At 36.0% G+C, this 18,521-nt stretch overlaps 1 protein-coding gene across 1 annotated transcript; it reads left to right on the top strand.

Annotated features, from left to right (window-relative positions):
• Positions 1–10,260: 10,260 nt before the first annotated feature.
• On the top strand, positions 10,261–17,726 carry LOC116255036 (mitochondrial import inner membrane translocase subunit TIM14-1). The gene is made up of 3 exons (XM_031630750.2): positions 10,261–10,503; positions 15,046–15,224; positions 17,159–17,726. The coding sequence occupies exons 1-3, from the start codon at positions 10,480–10,482 to the stop codon at positions 17,313–17,315; spliced, it is 360 nt and encodes a 119-aa protein (XP_031486610.1). The 5' UTR covers positions 10,261–10,479; the 3' UTR covers positions 17,316–17,726.
• The last annotated feature ends 795 nt before the right edge of the window (positions 17,727–18,521 follow it).

The following is an 18,521-nucleotide window of genomic DNA, read 5'->3' as shown; positions in this document are numbered from 1 at the left end:
TGTTCCTATTAAAGTACCAAGTCGACGGCTTTGATTCAGGGCAGATTGTTTTACGAGCACTGATTGTACTTTACAGGAGAATCTTTCGAAGTGTCAAAATTTTTTAAGTCTTCATGTGATCTTCTTGGTGCTTGAAACACACAAGTTTGTTTCTATCTCTAGCTTAAGTGAAATGGGTGAATCTATTTTTTAATTAATGGAAAACTTTTTTATTTTTCTCTCTAATGGTGGACGCAAATATTTAATCTTCAAGTCTCATAATGGAGCCTTTAGTTGGGTTTGGTGAACCTTGAAAATTTTAAAAACAATATCTGATTTTTATTTTTCTTTGTTTAGATGAACATATGAAACTTAAAAATAAATCTCTCTCCCTCTCTTTACTATTTTATTTACTTAGTATGGCCTTCAAATTAATCGATCGGTAAATCAGACTTTTATTTGTATAACTGTATTATGTTCTTTGGATGGAAAACTTGTCTTTCTTTAGAATTGAATCTTGATCTTTTGTGCTGTAAAAAGAAGGCATCGATGTGCAAGCTGAAGCATAGCAGGGGCACCATTTCGAAAGGCCATAAAGCAGTCTTGTACCTTAGGGGGATGAAGTGAAAGAAGGAGGGGGAGTGGGGGGTGGACTTCCGTTGTCACTGGACAGTGGGAATCGCCTCCCACTCACCAAAAAAAAAAAAATCTTATGCTTCATTGGAGCCACAAATCCTGTGAATTTATTGAGTTCATGACTTAATCTTTGGGCTAATTCGATCCATGAGGCTTGGATCAAAAGAACCCCTTCATGCATTAACACCACTTTGTTTATACTCATTGTAAACGGCAAAGTAGAGCCTTACTTTGGTGCCAAGAAGACACCACTTTGTTTATACTCATTGTAAACAGTAGAGTAGAGCCTTACTTTGGGTGCCAAGAAGGGCAGGAGACACCCCGTTTTTTCATAATGGAGAGAGAAATGTTTCAAGGAAGTTGCACCCAGTTTGGATGGAGGGAAACAGATGGAAAGGAAAGGAAAGAAATGAAAAGAAATCAATGTAAGTTGAAAGTTGATGCCTGCCTAGGACCCTGCTGGGAGGATGAAGATTAGACCAACGAGTGCTCCCTTCTTCTTATCACCAAATTGCCCAAGTTTGAGTAGTGGATTGCACTCCAGAAGCAGCAATTTTGTCTCTTCTCCTAATTGATTCCCCTACCAATGGCGATGTAATTTGTTGGATTGGCTGTGGCGCACCTTGAAGATGTTGAGTCTTTTGTCTGGTGCCGTTTTGTTTTATACCATTTTTTTTTTCATCCTATCTCTTTGTCCAATCTCATCTGTTTCCCAACCATTAAAGGGTAGCTGGGCTAGGGGGGTCCCTTTTCTCTTGCAGGATTGCATCGCAGATCATGGTCTTTCTAATTAAATAGGCAAAATCTTGCTTTCAGGTGCACATGGGCAAGGGAGATACAAAGTCCTTATTCTTCATTGGGAATGCAAATCTTGATTTTTCCCTGATCAAAGAGGTAAACCTTGCTTTGGTGGTGCAAAGGGCGAAGCACCAACAGAAGATTGTTTCACAGGAGAGTTCAGAGTTCTGTTCTACATGATAATAGAGGAGAGATTTAGTACTTTATCATTTAGGCATCTTCAATAGAGGAGAGATTTAGTACTTCTATCATTTAGGCATCTTCAATAGAGGAGAGATTTAATACTTCTATCATTTAGGCATCTTCAATAGAGGAGAGATTTAGTACTTCTATCGTTTAGGCATCTTCAATAGAGGAGAGATTTAGTACTTCTATCATTTAGGAATCTTCAATAGAGGAGAGATTTGGTACTTCTATCATTTAGGCATCTTCAATAGAGGAGAGATTTAGTACTTCTATCATTTAGACATCTTCAATAGAGGAGAGATCTAGTGTTTGATGAAGTCTAGATTTGACCCAATAATATTATTTATCTAGCCTTTCCCTTGAATTTCTTATCTTCTCTTCCTCCCTTTTTAATTTCTTTTTTTTTCCCTTGTTTTTCATTTAGTTATTTTTGTTATTTGTTCAGCTCTCCCCCATGTAGCCTTAATTTGACATCATGGAAGACAGACTTTTCGTTGTAATTCAATCCTTGGTTTTTCATCACTTATTTCTTACCAAAAGCCTGATTGGTACAAATGCAGCAGGTTACTAACTTTTCTTGCATGATTAGATAGGGATTGAGTTGCACACTACTGTGCATGCAACAAATATGCTCCAAAAAGGAGAGGGGGTATTTTCAATTGTTTTATAAAGTGGTTGACATTTTACACTTTTTCTTTTTTTTTCACGTTCCTTTTTTACCCTCTCAAAAAATTTCTTTTTGTATTTTAATAAGGGCGTGTTGGTCATTGCATCACGAGAACATTGTGCACGGTGTGCACATAACCAGGTTCAGTTTAGGTAGATGTTTTCATTACCTTGAAGGGTGTGACAAGTAAGCGCCAGTGGCTTGTAGGTGGCCGGTTGCTCGTTCGACCCAAGCATGGCCGCCGGAGGTGGTTGGTTGGGAAATTTGACTCTTACTGGGTCAGTTGAATTCTTCTCCCACTGACCTGGAAGATAGATGTCTTTATCACACTGTCGAATTCCAGCTTAATTTTTTTTTTCATATGGAGCCACCATTATTAAGAGCAACTAAGCTTCCAGACCTGGTCATAGCGTGTGAATGCATCTGTCATTTATTTTATCTTATCTAGAAAAAAAAAAGTCAACTAATTAGCTCCACATGTCCAAGAAAAAAACAAACATGTATTCAAAAAATATTAAAAAATCCTGTGAATCATGCTCAGCTTCGTCCAGCTCCAGGCCCACAAGGTCTTGTGCTAGATCTCTGAAAAAAAAGCTCATCCGTCCAACGTCGCACAGCTAAGCAGATTATGAGATATTTATTATTGCTTAGACGGAAGCATGATTTGGATATATATAGTTGGTTCAGTTTACAGATACTGCAAGAGCGCTTGTACTTCTGGCTTCCTTCTCTACTGATTTGAAGAACAAACTTGATATCGTAAAGAGTTGGTGGCCTTTGAGCTGAGGATCGCAGGAGATGCTGTATGAGTATGAAAATGCACCAAAATCTGTTATTGAATACCTATTCATCTTTTGAGTAAAAGAAGTACGCGGTTCATTTCTATGTGAGTCCTTGTATAACAGTTCACAATACTGATTGGGACTGTGATATATATATCCTGAGAGCAAACAACAGGTTCAACAACAACCACCAAACTCCATGAAGAATTCAGTGTGCAGAGTGGCAGCAGGTTGGAACTCACAGAGTGGATCCAGGGTAGTAGTTCTTGACCGTGTTTTGTATGGAACTTCTGTTCGCTAGGTATCATGTTTTTTACTCATATTAATGATACGCTCCGGCACCAATTTCCTCAAGAGGGTAACAATTTTGTAAAAGTGCATGCTTGAACAACAGAATGGGAGGGATGAGACAGCTTGATCCAGTTAATTATCATGGAATTAATTCAGTTCATTATAGACCCAATAGGCGATCTAAAACTTGTCTGTACATGGAAATCATGTAAGTTTATCACTGATCATTTAACCAATCATCCATATATCCGGGGCTTGATCAAGCTAAAAAGTTAATTTAATTTGTGTATGGCCCTTTATACTATATATAAGATTATACATGACGACCACCAACTACGACTTATTTATTGTTTAATGTACTTCTCAACACAGCAGAAGAAATTCGAAGTTTTGCCCAATGAATTTTAAGTATATATTTAAAAATTCTAACCATCGTCATATTGAACATTCTCTTATTAAATAAACCATATCTCAAATATCCATTCACCTGACGTGCGTGCTTGCGTGCGTGCGTGCGTGTGTGTGTGTGAGAGAGAGAGAGAGAGAGCGAGCGAGAGAGAGAGAGAGAGAGAGAATCCAAAACCTGCCAAGGTGAGTATTAACCTGGGGAGGTCCTGTTTCCTTGCTCTTATTATTGTTAGAGCAGCGCCTGAAAGTTTCTGCCAGTGGGTCGTTCATCATTTGCCATTTGACTTCTTCACGGCTGGTTTAGTCGCCTCCTTAAGATTTATAATGTATCAGGCCAGTGCGACCAGAGATATACAGCTGGTTTCTGTATTGTATGATTGGGCTTAGTGGTTGATGATTGGCGTGTAAGATAGAGAATGTTTTTACTGGAACGAGAAGAGCTGCTGCCTTATCGCAGTCTATGAATTAAACTGCTTATGTTGAGATAATATTTAGTATCTGCGTCCCAGATTATTATAATAAGAACGATTGGTGTACCTATCTTGCTTTATTGGTCATAATCTTAAACTACAATAAATATCTTCATTCTCTTTTTCTCCTCAATGTCCCACTGCCTTTTTCACTTATTATAAGAAAATGCAAGATTATGTCTGCCTCTTTGTATTAAAAGAAGCTCCGGAACAAGGTTTGCTTAATAAAGCTCGTCAGATATTGATAACTGATTATCCTTTTTGTGCCTTCTGGGAATTGCTGAATGACTTGATATGGTGGCCCTGTTATGCTTGGCTGTAGGGTTGTAAATGGGTGGGCTCGAATTACTTAAACGCATAGGAGTAAGAATTTGGTACAACTAACAAATTTAAAAACTCTATGTTTCAGATTTCAAGCATATAAGCACATGATAATATTTAAGGGATAGTTTATGATCCTACTTGTTTTTCCCTGGGATGTTGGATCTGGCGTTAGGCAGATTCCTATCAGTTTGTTGAAGCCTTCACTTTCGTCAACCTGTTAACCTCAATATTTGTAGTTGAGCAAGAACCAACTTTGTTTTCTGCATAAAATTATTGATTCAATTTAATGATTGGTGTTTCTGATTTTAATCTCTCCCACAACAGTAGTGGAAGGACCAAACTTACACAAATTAAACTGTTTTCTGAAAACTTGTTACCAAATTCCTTAAGGCGTTTCAATGTTAATTTTATAAGCTGCACTATAGGTAGATCATATTTTGATCTCTTTTTACTTGTAGGAAGGCTATGGTGGGTCAGGCACCATTGAATCTATATATAGTAAGAGACTGCCAGACATCAAAAATTTGCTGCTTGGACTTTTATCTTGAATGTCTTAAATCCAACCCTGAATTCATATTCCAAAAAGATCATACACATATATTTGTTGATGGGTGCTTAAAATTTTTATCGACTTTCAATTATTCGGAGACGGCTTTATACATTGAGTTACATAGTTTTGACACCTTCTAGCAAACTGTCAAGTTAAATATGGATCATACACAGATTTGGTATCTAGATAAAAATTTACATATTTTAGAATCAATTTGGAAGGAAATGTGAGCGAGATTAAACAAACAGATCCGTAAAGTGTCCTCTTGGATTTCAATATTCTCCTTGTCTTGAAGATCTTCAAGTCCTTGTCCTTTACATATCTTACTTCAGTTTCTTTCGGCCTTTAAATCCATGGGTTGAGTAAAACTTTAATTGATGCCAAATCTGCTTCTTATAGGTCCAAAGGATCCACAAACAGTTGAAGTGTGACAAGTTTAGTTAGTCAAGTGAGGGACGCCCTACATGTGTACAAGCGGATCACATCAAAGGCTCCATTAATACTATGCTCAGGCGTGCTTAAAATACTAGTATTCTATGAACCCATAAATTTGAATAGGATTACAAGGCCACCTACTCAATTTTTGTGTAATTAAATGAAAAAAGCAGCAGATAAATAATATTAAAAATAATGTAAATTGGCGTAGCATTTCACGGTTGGTTCATTTAAGACATATCCGCTAGGTGAACCGTTGCATGTATTTTTGGCCAAGCCAATTGATTGATTGATCATGAAGTGCATAAGCTGATCTGCGTGCTAGAGAAAAAGTAGCCTACATTATGCAAAAATGATTTTTTAGTAACTTATCTAAAGTGAATGTAGAATGTGTAGAATTTTGTGAGCATTTTAGGCTCCTTTAAGAGTTGTCTAAATAGGAGTTAAGAGTTTCTAAGAAGAAATATAAAATTCTTTTAAAATAGTGACCAAGTTAAAGAAGAAATTGATCGCAAGGAAAGAGAGATCAAAAGAGCTACCTTTAAAGTGTGGCAAATGTTCACCATTTAACAAATTAAGAAATACAATAACTTTAGCCATTATAACGCTTTAGCATTTTGGGGACATTTGATCAAAATTGCTTTAAGAGATTCTTGAACTAGGTTACATAGTTAACTTGCTCATTTTGAAGCAATCTTTACTCAAATTAAAGTTCAATGACTCCATTATCCTTTCCACAACATAATAAGGGGATCACTTTGGTTCGAAATAGTTGTTTTTGTCAAAAACAAACATCAACAGAATAATAGACGTTTCATTCTTCATCATAAAAAGGAAAATATAAAGCAATCAAACTTGTTGAAGATATTCATATGCACCATTGGTGTAGCATATGGTAACTTTAACACAAAAAATGAACTTGTTTCACCCTCCAGCTTCACTAAAATCTAAATTTATCTATAACAATTACAATGGAAAAAAGTTATTTTTCCTTGTTTGTAAGGTAAAAGTTTCTTCCTTCATTGTAACACAAATAAACGAAAGACAAAATAAATTTTCTTTTCCACCAATAGTGTAAAAATTTGCAAATTCAATGCATTGTGAATAGAAGACGAATATGAAGCAACATCAAAATAGTTCTCAAAGAGCAAAGGAATGTCTTCTTTTTCCCCCTATGGCCATAAAAATAGTATATGTTGTCATGTGAACAACAATCAATATTACTAACAAAACAAGTTCCAATCTTTTCCATTGTTCATATAGAATAATTGCAGAGAAACAAAAAAAAAAATCCAATTTATTTGCTTAGTTGAATGACATAAAAGGGAACCATTAGCTATAATATATTTATATGGAATACTTGAAGTATCAGTTTAAACCATTAATTTCCTATAAATTCTAAAGGAAGTCCAAATACAAATACATCATAATATATAAAAAGCCATTAACATTTTTGAAACTGTGTTCATGAAAATTTTGATAAAAATGTTGAACATGTGTACTTGTTTAACCATTATGTTCAATCGCATATAAAATGCAAACGTATGGGTGGGAGAGACAGAGTATGTGCGTTCTGAGTTTTGAGGCATGGCTATAAACCTTATGACTAAAACTATTTAGAATTTTGGCGAAAGAATAGCTAACCAAGGAACTAAACTAAAAATGCAACATGTGATATACTTTAGTTTAATATTATTTCATACCATTTCTTAAATACATGTGAAGGTTTTCCCTTTACGAATATAGCTCTTTTTAAAAAATGACAAGGAGCCCATCGCATATATTCTTGAAGGAAATGAAATATTAAACCATGATAATGTTCCTTTCTCAATATTTGCATTTTTTGAACGAGCATGAGAAGTTCTCTATCTTGATAGTGAGCAAAATTTTTCTAAAAGGTCTTTTGCTTGAGCAACTTGTTCGATGTTTCCAATAAAGACCAGTGCCTTTTTAAGATAGTTCTAATCATCTATCCATGTAAAGGTCATTTTCAACTTTAACTAGGCAACAATATTTATGCTTATTTAAAATATTATTGCTAGTAACATATTATGGAGGTGTAGAAAATTTTGTTTTCAATGAAGCCCTAAAGATCTTAGGATTTCATGACTCCTAGCATATTTTTTTTCCACAATAAGAAATTTAAATTTGAGAGTTTGTTGGACATATGAAGTGTCATTGCACAAAAGAACTTGGTTGCTAAAGTTGATTGTCGAGCCATGACTATGCAATGATCAGACCGATGAAAATCTAATTACAACAATTGACTTTAGACTTTGATACCATAAACCAAAATATAAAAAAGGAATAACACAAAAAGAAACGTGATTTAATAATTATGAAGCCTATGTCCGCAAGAGAAGATGTACTTTGTACTATTATGTAGTTGAAATCTTCTTTTTTCAATATATAGATTTATCTTACTTTCACCATTTTCCTTCATGATAATCATGTTAATAGTGGTTCAAATTGTTGAGGTTAAAACCAATAAGCCAATGAATCCAATTATTCAAGTTATATTTTAGTGAACCTTCCAAACATTGGCTTTATAGTATCTATATTGAAGCTCACAAATTTATTATAGACTTTAGCAACTGTGATCCCCAAAGACTTCTCACTTCCTGTATATTTTTCACCTCTCAGTAATCTAACAAGAACTTGGTCTCTCCATTAATCAGTCTATAGTTTAACCCTCTTAATATTCCCTATTTCTCCATGTATCCTTGTCTTCAATAGACTTCGAGCCCAATCTCACACTTTGCTATGTCTATGAACTCTTCCAAGGTTTTTTCAAGGTCCACTAGGATATTCTTACAAGCTTTGGTGCAACTTAAGATATCTTCCTTTCAGTTGTAAATGAGGATGTGTCTATTAAAGATTCTGCAAGAGGCTAGAGGTCAGAGGCATGCATTGGTTTCTGCCAACCTCCTCATCTCCACATCTCCCTGTCTAGTTAGACTTATTTGTTTCTAGGACATGAAATGAAACATTCAATCACTTTAGGAATCTGCCCATAGAAAATGAGCCATACTCTTTTCCATTTTCTTCACTATGACCTTATGAATCTTGAAGACTTGCATCTAATAATAGGAAATAGAAGCAATGTTAAATTTTATAAGACTTAATCTCCTATCAAAATGTGGAAGCTTTGCCTTCCTGGTAGATAGTTTGTTGTCTCACATAAGAGTTATTTGCAATGACCCTTTTAGATGACCTTCAAAAAGAGGAAGACCCAAGCAAGTGATTGGTAGGGCTTAAACCTAAGATATTAGCTAATTGCAAAATTTTTACCGTATCAACTCCAAAAGGAATGTTGAGTACTGATTTGGCATTATTCACTTGTAGCCTTGCCTTTCTCTCCATTTCCTCTAAACAATCTCTACACCTCTAAGAGATTTATAAGTGGGTCTACTAAAAACAAGAACATCAACTGCAAGCATGAGAGTGGTCAACCTTGGGGCAAGGGGAGCTTAGCAATAGGTGTAGAAATGGATCCTTGTTGAACATTATGGATAAAGCTCCTCAAAATTACTTCCATCACAATTATAAAAAAAATAAGGGGAAAGGGGATCCTCTTTTAAAAACAGCCCTGTTGGAGGATATGTCTCCCTTCTTTTATTAAATAAGAACAATGACAAAAAGTGATATACAAAAGGAAACAAAAACCAGTAAACTAACTGGTATGTACAATACTGAACAGCATAGCAATAGTTTCTATAGATGGTTTGATTCAAAGAACAGCAAGTTTGCTACAAACATCTCTAACATTTTTTAAAACAATATGACAGTCAGTCCCACCTTCAAGAAAATAAACCAGTCGGTTTAATCGAGTCTTGTTGCCAGAGACAAAAAGGGATCCCCTTGTCGCAAGCCTATGTGACAACAAAAGTTCATGTCTTCAATTCCATTGATCAACACAGAAAAAGTTGCAGTTGAAACACACGTAAGCAGTAAATGAAGCAAAAATGGATGAAAACCCAGCCGCAACATACTGTTATTGAAAAAAACCTCCATGAAACTCTATTATAGGTTTTTAACATGTCCATCTTGAAGCTAATGTCCTCATTTTCCCTCTTGCTTAGATATCCACCATGTCACTAGCTAAGGCTATTTGATCCTAGATTACCTAACGTTCCTAGACATTCTCCAGTTATGCAAGATATGGTGTCTGTATTCTTGTCACCGTAACCTGGGATATGATTCTCTATAAGATATTATATAGCAGTATAATTCTGAATTCTTAAGTTTCATTGACTCCCCTCTTCTTAGAAATATTTTATGTACATGATCTTCTTAACCATCTCAACTGTCCTAAAGAAAAGAGGATGCCACTTATCTATATTAAAATTAGCTAAGCAACCATATAGATGTGGTCTATAAGGTTACTAGAGACCTTGTATGCTTGTGATTAGATTCTGAAATATCGAAATTGGTGTTTTGGAGTACTAGAATTCATATCTGGCAGTCTATCAAATTTTATAGGCTCAGTGTGGCTGGTTCTTTCTTTTCAAAAAGAAGGAGAAACTTTGATAGGTAGGGATATGATGATATTGAACAACCGTTCACGACCGTGCTTGGTATTTGTAAGACTAATTGCTAATTTCTCAATTTTTATTTTTTTTTCAGAGGGCAAGTTTTCAAAAATTTCTCACAATTTTTCAGAGCGGTTTTACCATGCCCAACCCGAACCGTCACGTACCCAGAACCGAATCATGAGGCTCTCGCGAGGGCAGGCGCAAAAGCTTCGGGAACAAGAAAAAACGACGAACCCGCGGGTAGCCCGGTAGAGCCTTCCAGCGACCACTGTTTTCAGATTGGTAGTCAATAAAAAGCGGCCGTTGGAAAAGGAGGAAAAAAAACGGTGGAGGGGGAGGAGCCGGGGGATCGAGTGGCGGCATGCCCACTTCCTGATTTTCGACATATTTGTCCGTGCGGTTGGGGGTCAGTGATCTAATGCAGAAACCGTCCGAAAGCATGGTAGATTCTTCACTCTTTTTTGCCTGAGCTAATAACTCATTGTTTCAGATTCTTCTTGTGATTTATGTATGAGGTACACCGCATGAATTTCCTGCTTCTTTGAAACAAAGGTCCTTTCCTGAGAATATATCAAATGTTCTTCCTTCTTTCCCTTTCTTATGTTCGTTACAATGATTATGTGTTCGCTGGCGCTGCCATTGATTTAAAAGTGATTCATTTTGTAGACCACAAGAAGCTGGCTTGTATGGTTTCAAGTTTTTTCTTTACCCTCTATGTAAACATAAAGATCTTTATTTAAAGGTCTTTATGTGTTTTGGTCAGTACATGTTTTACCCATTTCGGAATGGTTACTTATGCCTGGTTTTAAATCGATTAGTTACTGAAGTTGGTAGAGGAAGCTTGATCCTACTTGCAATTAATACTCCTTTTTTTTAATAATAAGTTATCAAATTGGTTTCAGTAATAATAGGAAGCATGGGCATTACTAGTAAACGGTCATTAGAGACTTGAGAGAAATTGGTATTCCTAGTTCGATAGTCTTCGGAGCTAATGAACAGTTGAGTTTGAAAGCACTTGTGCATGAGAATGGATGCAAGTAGAAGCTTATTTGATCAGTAGACTGTTTCCTTCTCTGGGACGTGGAAGTAAGTTAGTTGATTTCGGTTACCTTGTCTTGAATATATCACCGATGCCAACAGAAACGACTATGCAGTTGGAAGCTTCTTCTCGAGATTTGAATGGATTGTATAATGCTTGAGACGGGGAATCAATTGCAGAAACGTGAGTTTTTGCTGCAGGGTAAAGGTTCTCTAGAACTGCCAGTAGCATTAAATCAAGGCATCTTGGTACTTTTTCTTATAAACCTAATAAAATCTGCTCTGCTCATTTTCCTGACAAATTGATTAATGGGACTCTGATCTTCCAGTATATGGTTCCTCACTTCTGCTGGTATTCAATACTGTGATGTCTCAGTCTGTGCTTGAGCTCACTAGAACTCCAAGCACAGTCATCAATCCGCTAAAATTGGATGTGGGTTGGCTGACTACTGGGTTATATGTCAGTGAGTTGACTCCGTGACTCGTTCAGGAAGGGTCATCACTCATCAATACTGACAGTGTATTTTTATTTTTCACTACAAATTGATGAAGAAGTTGGACATATTTATAAAATAATAAGTAATTTCGCTTAAATACAATGCATAACTAAAGCTTAGAACACAACTATATATTAATAACTAATAAAAGACTGTGCTAGATTAGTTTATTTTTCATAAACAACTATAATTTATTTCTTAGTGATAGCTGAGTCACAGTTAGAATTGGTGCTGAATGAAACAAGTCTAGACTTGGTGATCCCAAGCTGATTCAGTCGATCCAGACCTGAGTCTACTAGGTTTCAGTTGCATTGGGTTAGTGCTTTACTCATGACTCAGTCCCTTGGCAATTTGAGCCTGAGTTACTGCCAATTATGCTCAAAAGTTGAGAGCTTGTAAACTTTTTATTTTAACACACAGGCAACTCTAAGCCCCTTGAAATTACCAGCATTCTTCATTCTTGAGTGCTAATTTGGAGTGAGAGAAACTTATAATTTTTAAAGTTTTTTGAAAGAAAATCCTACTAATAATAAGTCCCTAGTTTTCATATTCTACAAAGCAGAACGCTTGGCTCTACATGCAGCTCTCCTATAGAGATCAGATCTATGTTCAATGTTCAAACTTAGTGCTTACTCCTTTTTTAAACAATTCGGTGTTTGAAGTTACTAATTTATTCTATAGATGTACTAACATGTGTAAGATGCATGAGATGATGCTAATTCTTCTAAAGGACTTCTTTATTAGCATGTTGTTAATAACCAAATACTAAGGGTGTTACTAGGAGTTGCCCTTGTTTCCTTGCTTGGTCTTTGTGAAAATATACTCACCTTGTTCTAATTGCTGATAACCAAATATTGAGAATGTCACTAGGAGTTGCTCTCATTCCTTTCTTGATATTTGTAAAAGTATTCTCACCTTGTTCATAAAGCTCAAAATCCTGTCAAATGGTTCCTATCGATATTTTTTTCTTGTAATACTTGACATTTACAAAGGAAATCATTCCCTTATATGCATTTGTGGATATGAATGAACCTATGAATATAAATGCATAATGGTCTTGATAATTTGCATTACTATGGTGGTTTGTCGGTACTGGTTAGACCAATCTGTTCTGACTAGATCCAGAGCCAGACCTGGATAAAAGATGAGAGAGGAGATAGGGAGAAAAGGAGAGTGCTTACCGAGCATTTTGATGTCAGAAACGAGTTGCAGGAGGAGCTGTAATAATTTTGCTTTCAAAATTACAATATCTAAGAAATTTGGTTCCCTTGTATGTGGGTCCCATATAATGTTTTCAGCATGTTGTATGCTATAGACAAGCAAGAAAGACTTAATTTTCCTTGCAAAACCAGCTATTTGACAGGGAAAATGTGAAACAAATGAACCCTAAAGGCAATTTCATCTCATTCCTCCTTTGTTTTTTTATACATATGCATGTGTGCTTTGTAATATACATGGTACATGCAATCTACATTTTCTTCCCTAATGATGCACGTACATCCTTGTAACCATATCCATGCATTTGGAAAGTCTTGCAGTGTTCCCTGTTTGCTTCCATCCACATCTGCATGCATACCTATGTTGCATAAAGAGTTAATAAAGGCAGTCACAAACAAAGATTGGCCTCATCTGAAAATGTAGCCGTTTTGTCTGGTGCATAGAAATAGATTTACTAGCAAGTCTTGTAGGAATGTATGCTATCAAAGCAACAGAGGCTCAAATATAATGATTGATCATAGGAAAGCTTAATTGGGAAGAAAAAATGAAGGTACTAAGATGACTACCACCTTGGGGCATAGACCTTCTAAGTTATCCTCCTAGTTGAAGTTGTGAATACAATATTCCAACAAAATGTGTCAGTTTTAATTAGATATATTTCAAAATCTCGCAACTTTTACATCTGAAGACCTACGTTACCAAAGTTTGAGAGTCTGATACAAGTTAATTAAGGCCCTGAAAAGATCAGCCAGTTGGAGCGAGTCTATGACTTCTTGACTGAATGAGGTCAATGAAAACATATAGAAAGATAATATTTAAAGTGCCAAAGTTATAGAAGGCATAGATATCATTATCAAAGGAGGTAACCATACGTGAAAGTATATACAAAAAGAGTTCATACACACCAATATTTGTATATGGGTTATATGTTTCATAGTTAACATTATTCTTTTCAGAATTTTCTTTAGGAATGCTTTCCATAGAATTTCTTTAGATTTGGTTTTCTTCAAAAATCTTGGTAATTCAATATATGGGTTTATATAAAGAGTAATATAAAAATTAATGAATTAATGATTTTTTATTTAATTTGTTTTAAAGCATTGGAATACCACTCAAAACGGTATAAACTTGTTTTAAAAACAAAAATGAAAAATATACTGAAAATGCACATAAATGAAATGTTTTTTTTTTTAGAAAAGGAAAATGCTGTAATGTTATAATGGATTGCTATATTATCACAATATTTATTCCTTATCAGAGTTTCGAAATTTGAATGTACTTGTTTTTTGCAATAAAAGCATGATTTTTAAGAAATTTTGCTGGTACGTGTGATTTATATATATATGTGGGGGTGTGTGTGCGAGAGGAAGTTATTTGTAAAACTTCCAATGGACATAAATTTATATAGATATATGTATATCTGTGTGTGTGTACTTATCTTCTTAAACAAAGAAGAGAAAAAAAATGGAAAAGCTAACCAAATGTAGGAGTGACCCAAAAACCTACTACTAGTTCATGACTACGTTGGATGTTTTTTGATATTTTCGAGGAGAGGTTGGTATTAGAAAGATGCTTATCAGAGTCTCAAGTTAAGTGCTAACACGATTGATCATTTCTAATGCACTTTTATCTACTTAAATGCTTAGGATGATATTATTAAGATTGGTAGGTGTCATTAAAATGCTTCAATATCTTGCCAGCTTCATGGGGAGCACATCTATGCATGTTACTCATGTATAAACAATTATTTTGTAGGTGAGACATTTCTCTCCCTATTTGTGGTTCCATGTTCACAAACAGTCTCTGGCCACTTGTTTGTTTTGAAAAGAATTGGTGCAGTTAAGGTAGGATTGTGATTTGTGAAGGAAGGTGGCAGCACTTTTGGACTGCATCTTACCTTAAGGTTCACATCCAATTGGCAAATTGGTCGCTTTTGCGAGCTAATTCTTGGAATTAATATCCGGAGCTGATTCTTATTCTACCTTGCCAATCTAGTCGCTAATGACTCTCTCAAATCAATTGAGCCTCTCAAATCAATTGAGCCTCTCAAATTAAGTAACCCAAATCATAACTGGATTCGGTGTTCCAAAATCCAGGTCCCAGAGTTCGATGTCTATTACTACCATATTTATCATGTATTTATCATGTTCTTTGTATCAGGCAGCATAAGTTTGATCATTATTTCTCTTTTTTTTTTCTATTTCTATGCTGCATCCTGAAATAGCCTGCAGGCTACACCTTTTATTGCAGGAATCGCCGTTGCTACTGTTGCACTTGCAGGCAGATATGGAGTGCAAGCTTGGCAAGCATTCAAAGCCCGGCCAGCCACACCTCGAATCCGAAAGTTTTATGGTGGAGGCTTTGAAACTACGATGACAAGAAGGGAAGCTGCTCTTATTCTTGGAGTTCGGTAAGCAGTACACTAATTGTAACTAGCAAACTGGTGCAAGATTAAAAGATCAGGAAAATTATTACGTGCATAAAAGGGATTGCTTATTTTGTATTTCTTTCTTTAGTTATTTGCTTCCTCTTATCTGTAAATTCAACCATGACATAAACCTAAAACTGCTAGAACACTAGGATCTTGTAACAGGAGTCATTGAAACAATAAAGTATTGACGGGGGCTTATTCAATCATGGCATGCTAGGGGTGTATAATCTACTAAAATTACCTTTTTTGCAACTACATTTCCCACCCAAAAGTAAATATTGTTCTAGAAGTTAGGAACTTAAGTAGCTGGGCCAGTTCCGGTAATTTTATTAAAGCAATCATATTCAAAAAATAGCCTTTCTCATAACTTATTTATGAAAAAACCTTTGGCGACTATATTATTGAAAACTGTAACTAGGTCTCTACGCCATGAACTGTGAGAATGAGTAGCAGCTGCTTGGCCTACCTAGAATGATCAAGCCGTATGTGTAAAAGAAAATGTCACCAAGAATCAGTTGTTCCTTGACCTGGTGTACTTCCCATTTCTTGTCCACCTATATCCTGTCTTGGGATTCATCGATGATGAGATTGTGATTCATGTAGTTCTTGAATCTTAACAAGTTCAGAATAGACCAGGCTATCAATGGTTACGTTTCCTTTTGATTTCTACAAATTCAGAGCGCAACGATTCTAACCAAATTTACTGTAAATGATTATAGCTTTTTCTTTCTTGTGAGTGTAACGTGATATTTTACATGGCTAGAAGCAGGCCCTACATTCTGTCCATTCTCTAATGTTTATTTTTTGCCTAGTTTTTGGTATTAGGTGGTTCATGATTGCCAGAATGTTCTAGGTGTACCAAGATTTTGGGTGTATAAAGATGGAAGTTGAAAGCAATTCAACAAACATCGATTCTCAGATTTTGTAGAAAAGGGAGCCTTTCCATCCTCTCCATTCAACATTGGAAAGTGAAAACATTATATTCAGTATCAGAACAATTTTTAGCATAATGTGTTGTTACATTTAAAGCTCCAACCATGGGACCTTTTCCTGGATTGTCTATCAGGTGCCCCTCATCAGTCATGGATAATTGGGCTGGCATTGTGGTCTTCCAACAGAACAACCGGTCTCGTGGCCAATGATGACAATCTATGTCACACAGACTGTTCACAAAGGGTCAGCACCCACCTGGGGGTGGGGGTCCGGCTCCGACATGCCACCCCAATCACACCTCTTCTATTCATGTCCAAAGCTTTTTCTATTCGTTCTTTTTCTTCTCTCTCCCTCTCTTTCTTTATTTACAGTAATAAAAGTGCAAAAACGACAGATTGAGCTAAGAAACAACCATATATATATATATATATATATATATATATGCCTTCCCTGTATTCCCGCAGCAGCACCCCCATCAGCACCGGCACATGCACTCCACACTCATGAGACATAGATGACAATGTGTCACAAAGTTGACAATCTAATTTTATATTAGCTGGCTAGTGGTCGATTCTACTGGCTATTTAGGCGATTCCAGGAAAACCTTGTTTGAGCTGATGAGAAGCAGGCAGCGGACTTTTGGCACATAGAGATGAAGGCCAATGGTAGAAGCCCTCAAAATTTCTATTAGGGGGTGCTCATTTTAGTTTATTTGACGAATTTATCTTGTCAAGGTTCACCGCAGGGCGAATTACTGCTACCGTGGAAGGTCTAAGATGAGCATGACCCTACCATTTTTCCAATTTAAAATTGACTAATTGGAATGGTGCGATAATATACTGGTAACTGACATGTTCTCTTTTCAGTCGGGCAAAATTACTCGAGTCTCTTTTCTTGCGTGGCTGATACGAACCTAGGTAATTTTTCATGGCATTCCCATTTGTTAGCAACATATTACAAAACTGTATTTTCTTCAACAGGGAAAGTGCTACTGTGGAGAAAGTTAAGGTAGCACACAGAAAGGTGATGGTTGCAAACCATCCAGATGCAGGTGGCAGCCATTTTCTTGCTTCAAAAATAAATGAGGCGAAAGATATTATGCTTGGAAAGACGAAGGGAAGTGGGTCTGCATTTTGATAGTCATGGACCCTTGGACTTGCTCTTCTCAGTCTGCAGGATTATGCTGAAGGGAATTGCCTTTGGTTGTTCGATCAATATGGTACTAGTTAGGATGATACTGATAAATGAACAAGACCTGTGTGCTGCCACTGACGGTTACATTTCAGTTGCAATTGCAATTGCATTACTCCTTTGTAAAAGATTAAGGGTGTACCCCTCAATCAATCAATTACTCCTTTTTTAAATATTTGTATGAAACAGCTATGTATCATCGCTCCAAATTTGTATGATCTGAGAAAGATTGAGATGGTGTTTCTTGAACGCCGGACCGGATTTAGCAATGTAATGATAGTTGCTGGAGCTTACTTCCCAACTTTTTATGGCATATGGTGGTCATTTCTGTGAAATAAAGTCAGCAGATTTGATATTTATGGTTGCAAAATAATAAGTCATGCGCTTCACATAGTTCTTGCTCACTGTTGTTGGTGGCAAAATAATGATTTATGCTTTTCACATAGTTTTTACTCGCTGTATGAAGGATGTCAAATGTCCTTTTGCAACAAGATCAGGCCTACGAAAGCGTTTTCCGTAGTTCTCTCTCTCTCTCTCTCTCCACCGGCTGGTAGTTAAGAAAATTTAATTTATTGAAATTACTAGAACATCCTCAAAGGCCTTATGGCTTCAAAAACCTGAAGTTGCCATTGGGACGGAACATTTCTCTTCTCCATGCTGAAGGCCATCAGAAGATTACCAAATATGCATGTGAAAGGAACATTAAGAAAACTCACGAGGTTTGTACTCCTTAAAATTGAAACCATCCTTAACCATACGTCGGAATCATGCTTTCATCTGAATAGAGAAGCCTATGTATTTTTATTTTCTGAAGTTGTACATTTTTCACCTCTTTTATGAATAATACAATACAATCTACTACCTAAAGTGAATATATATTAGAAGTCACTTTTTGAATTGTATTTTTTGACTGGAAAATTTGCTAAAAGCACACCTGAAGATTTTACAATAATGGAAGAACACACCTAATTACCATTTCATACTTTTGCAAAGGTACCCAACTTTTGTGCCATTCATGGGAAGACAGTAAATTTGCCCATTAGCCCAAAGTAAAACTTAAGCTTGAGTTATTGTGATTAAAAAACTTTAATCCCCATGACAACGACAAATTGTAAGTTGAGCTTTTTTGGTTATACGTGCAATAACATTAAT

Source organism: Nymphaea colorata, chromosome 5 (assembly GCF_008831285.2).
Source record: "Nymphaea colorata isolate Beijing-Zhang1983 chromosome 5, ASM883128v2, whole genome shotgun sequence".
Classification (NCBI taxonomy): Eukaryota; Viridiplantae; Streptophyta; class Magnoliopsida; order Nymphaeales; family Nymphaeaceae; genus Nymphaea; species Nymphaea colorata.
Note: the sequence above shows the minus strand (reverse complement) of the source record. Positions and strands in the feature narration are given on the sequence as shown.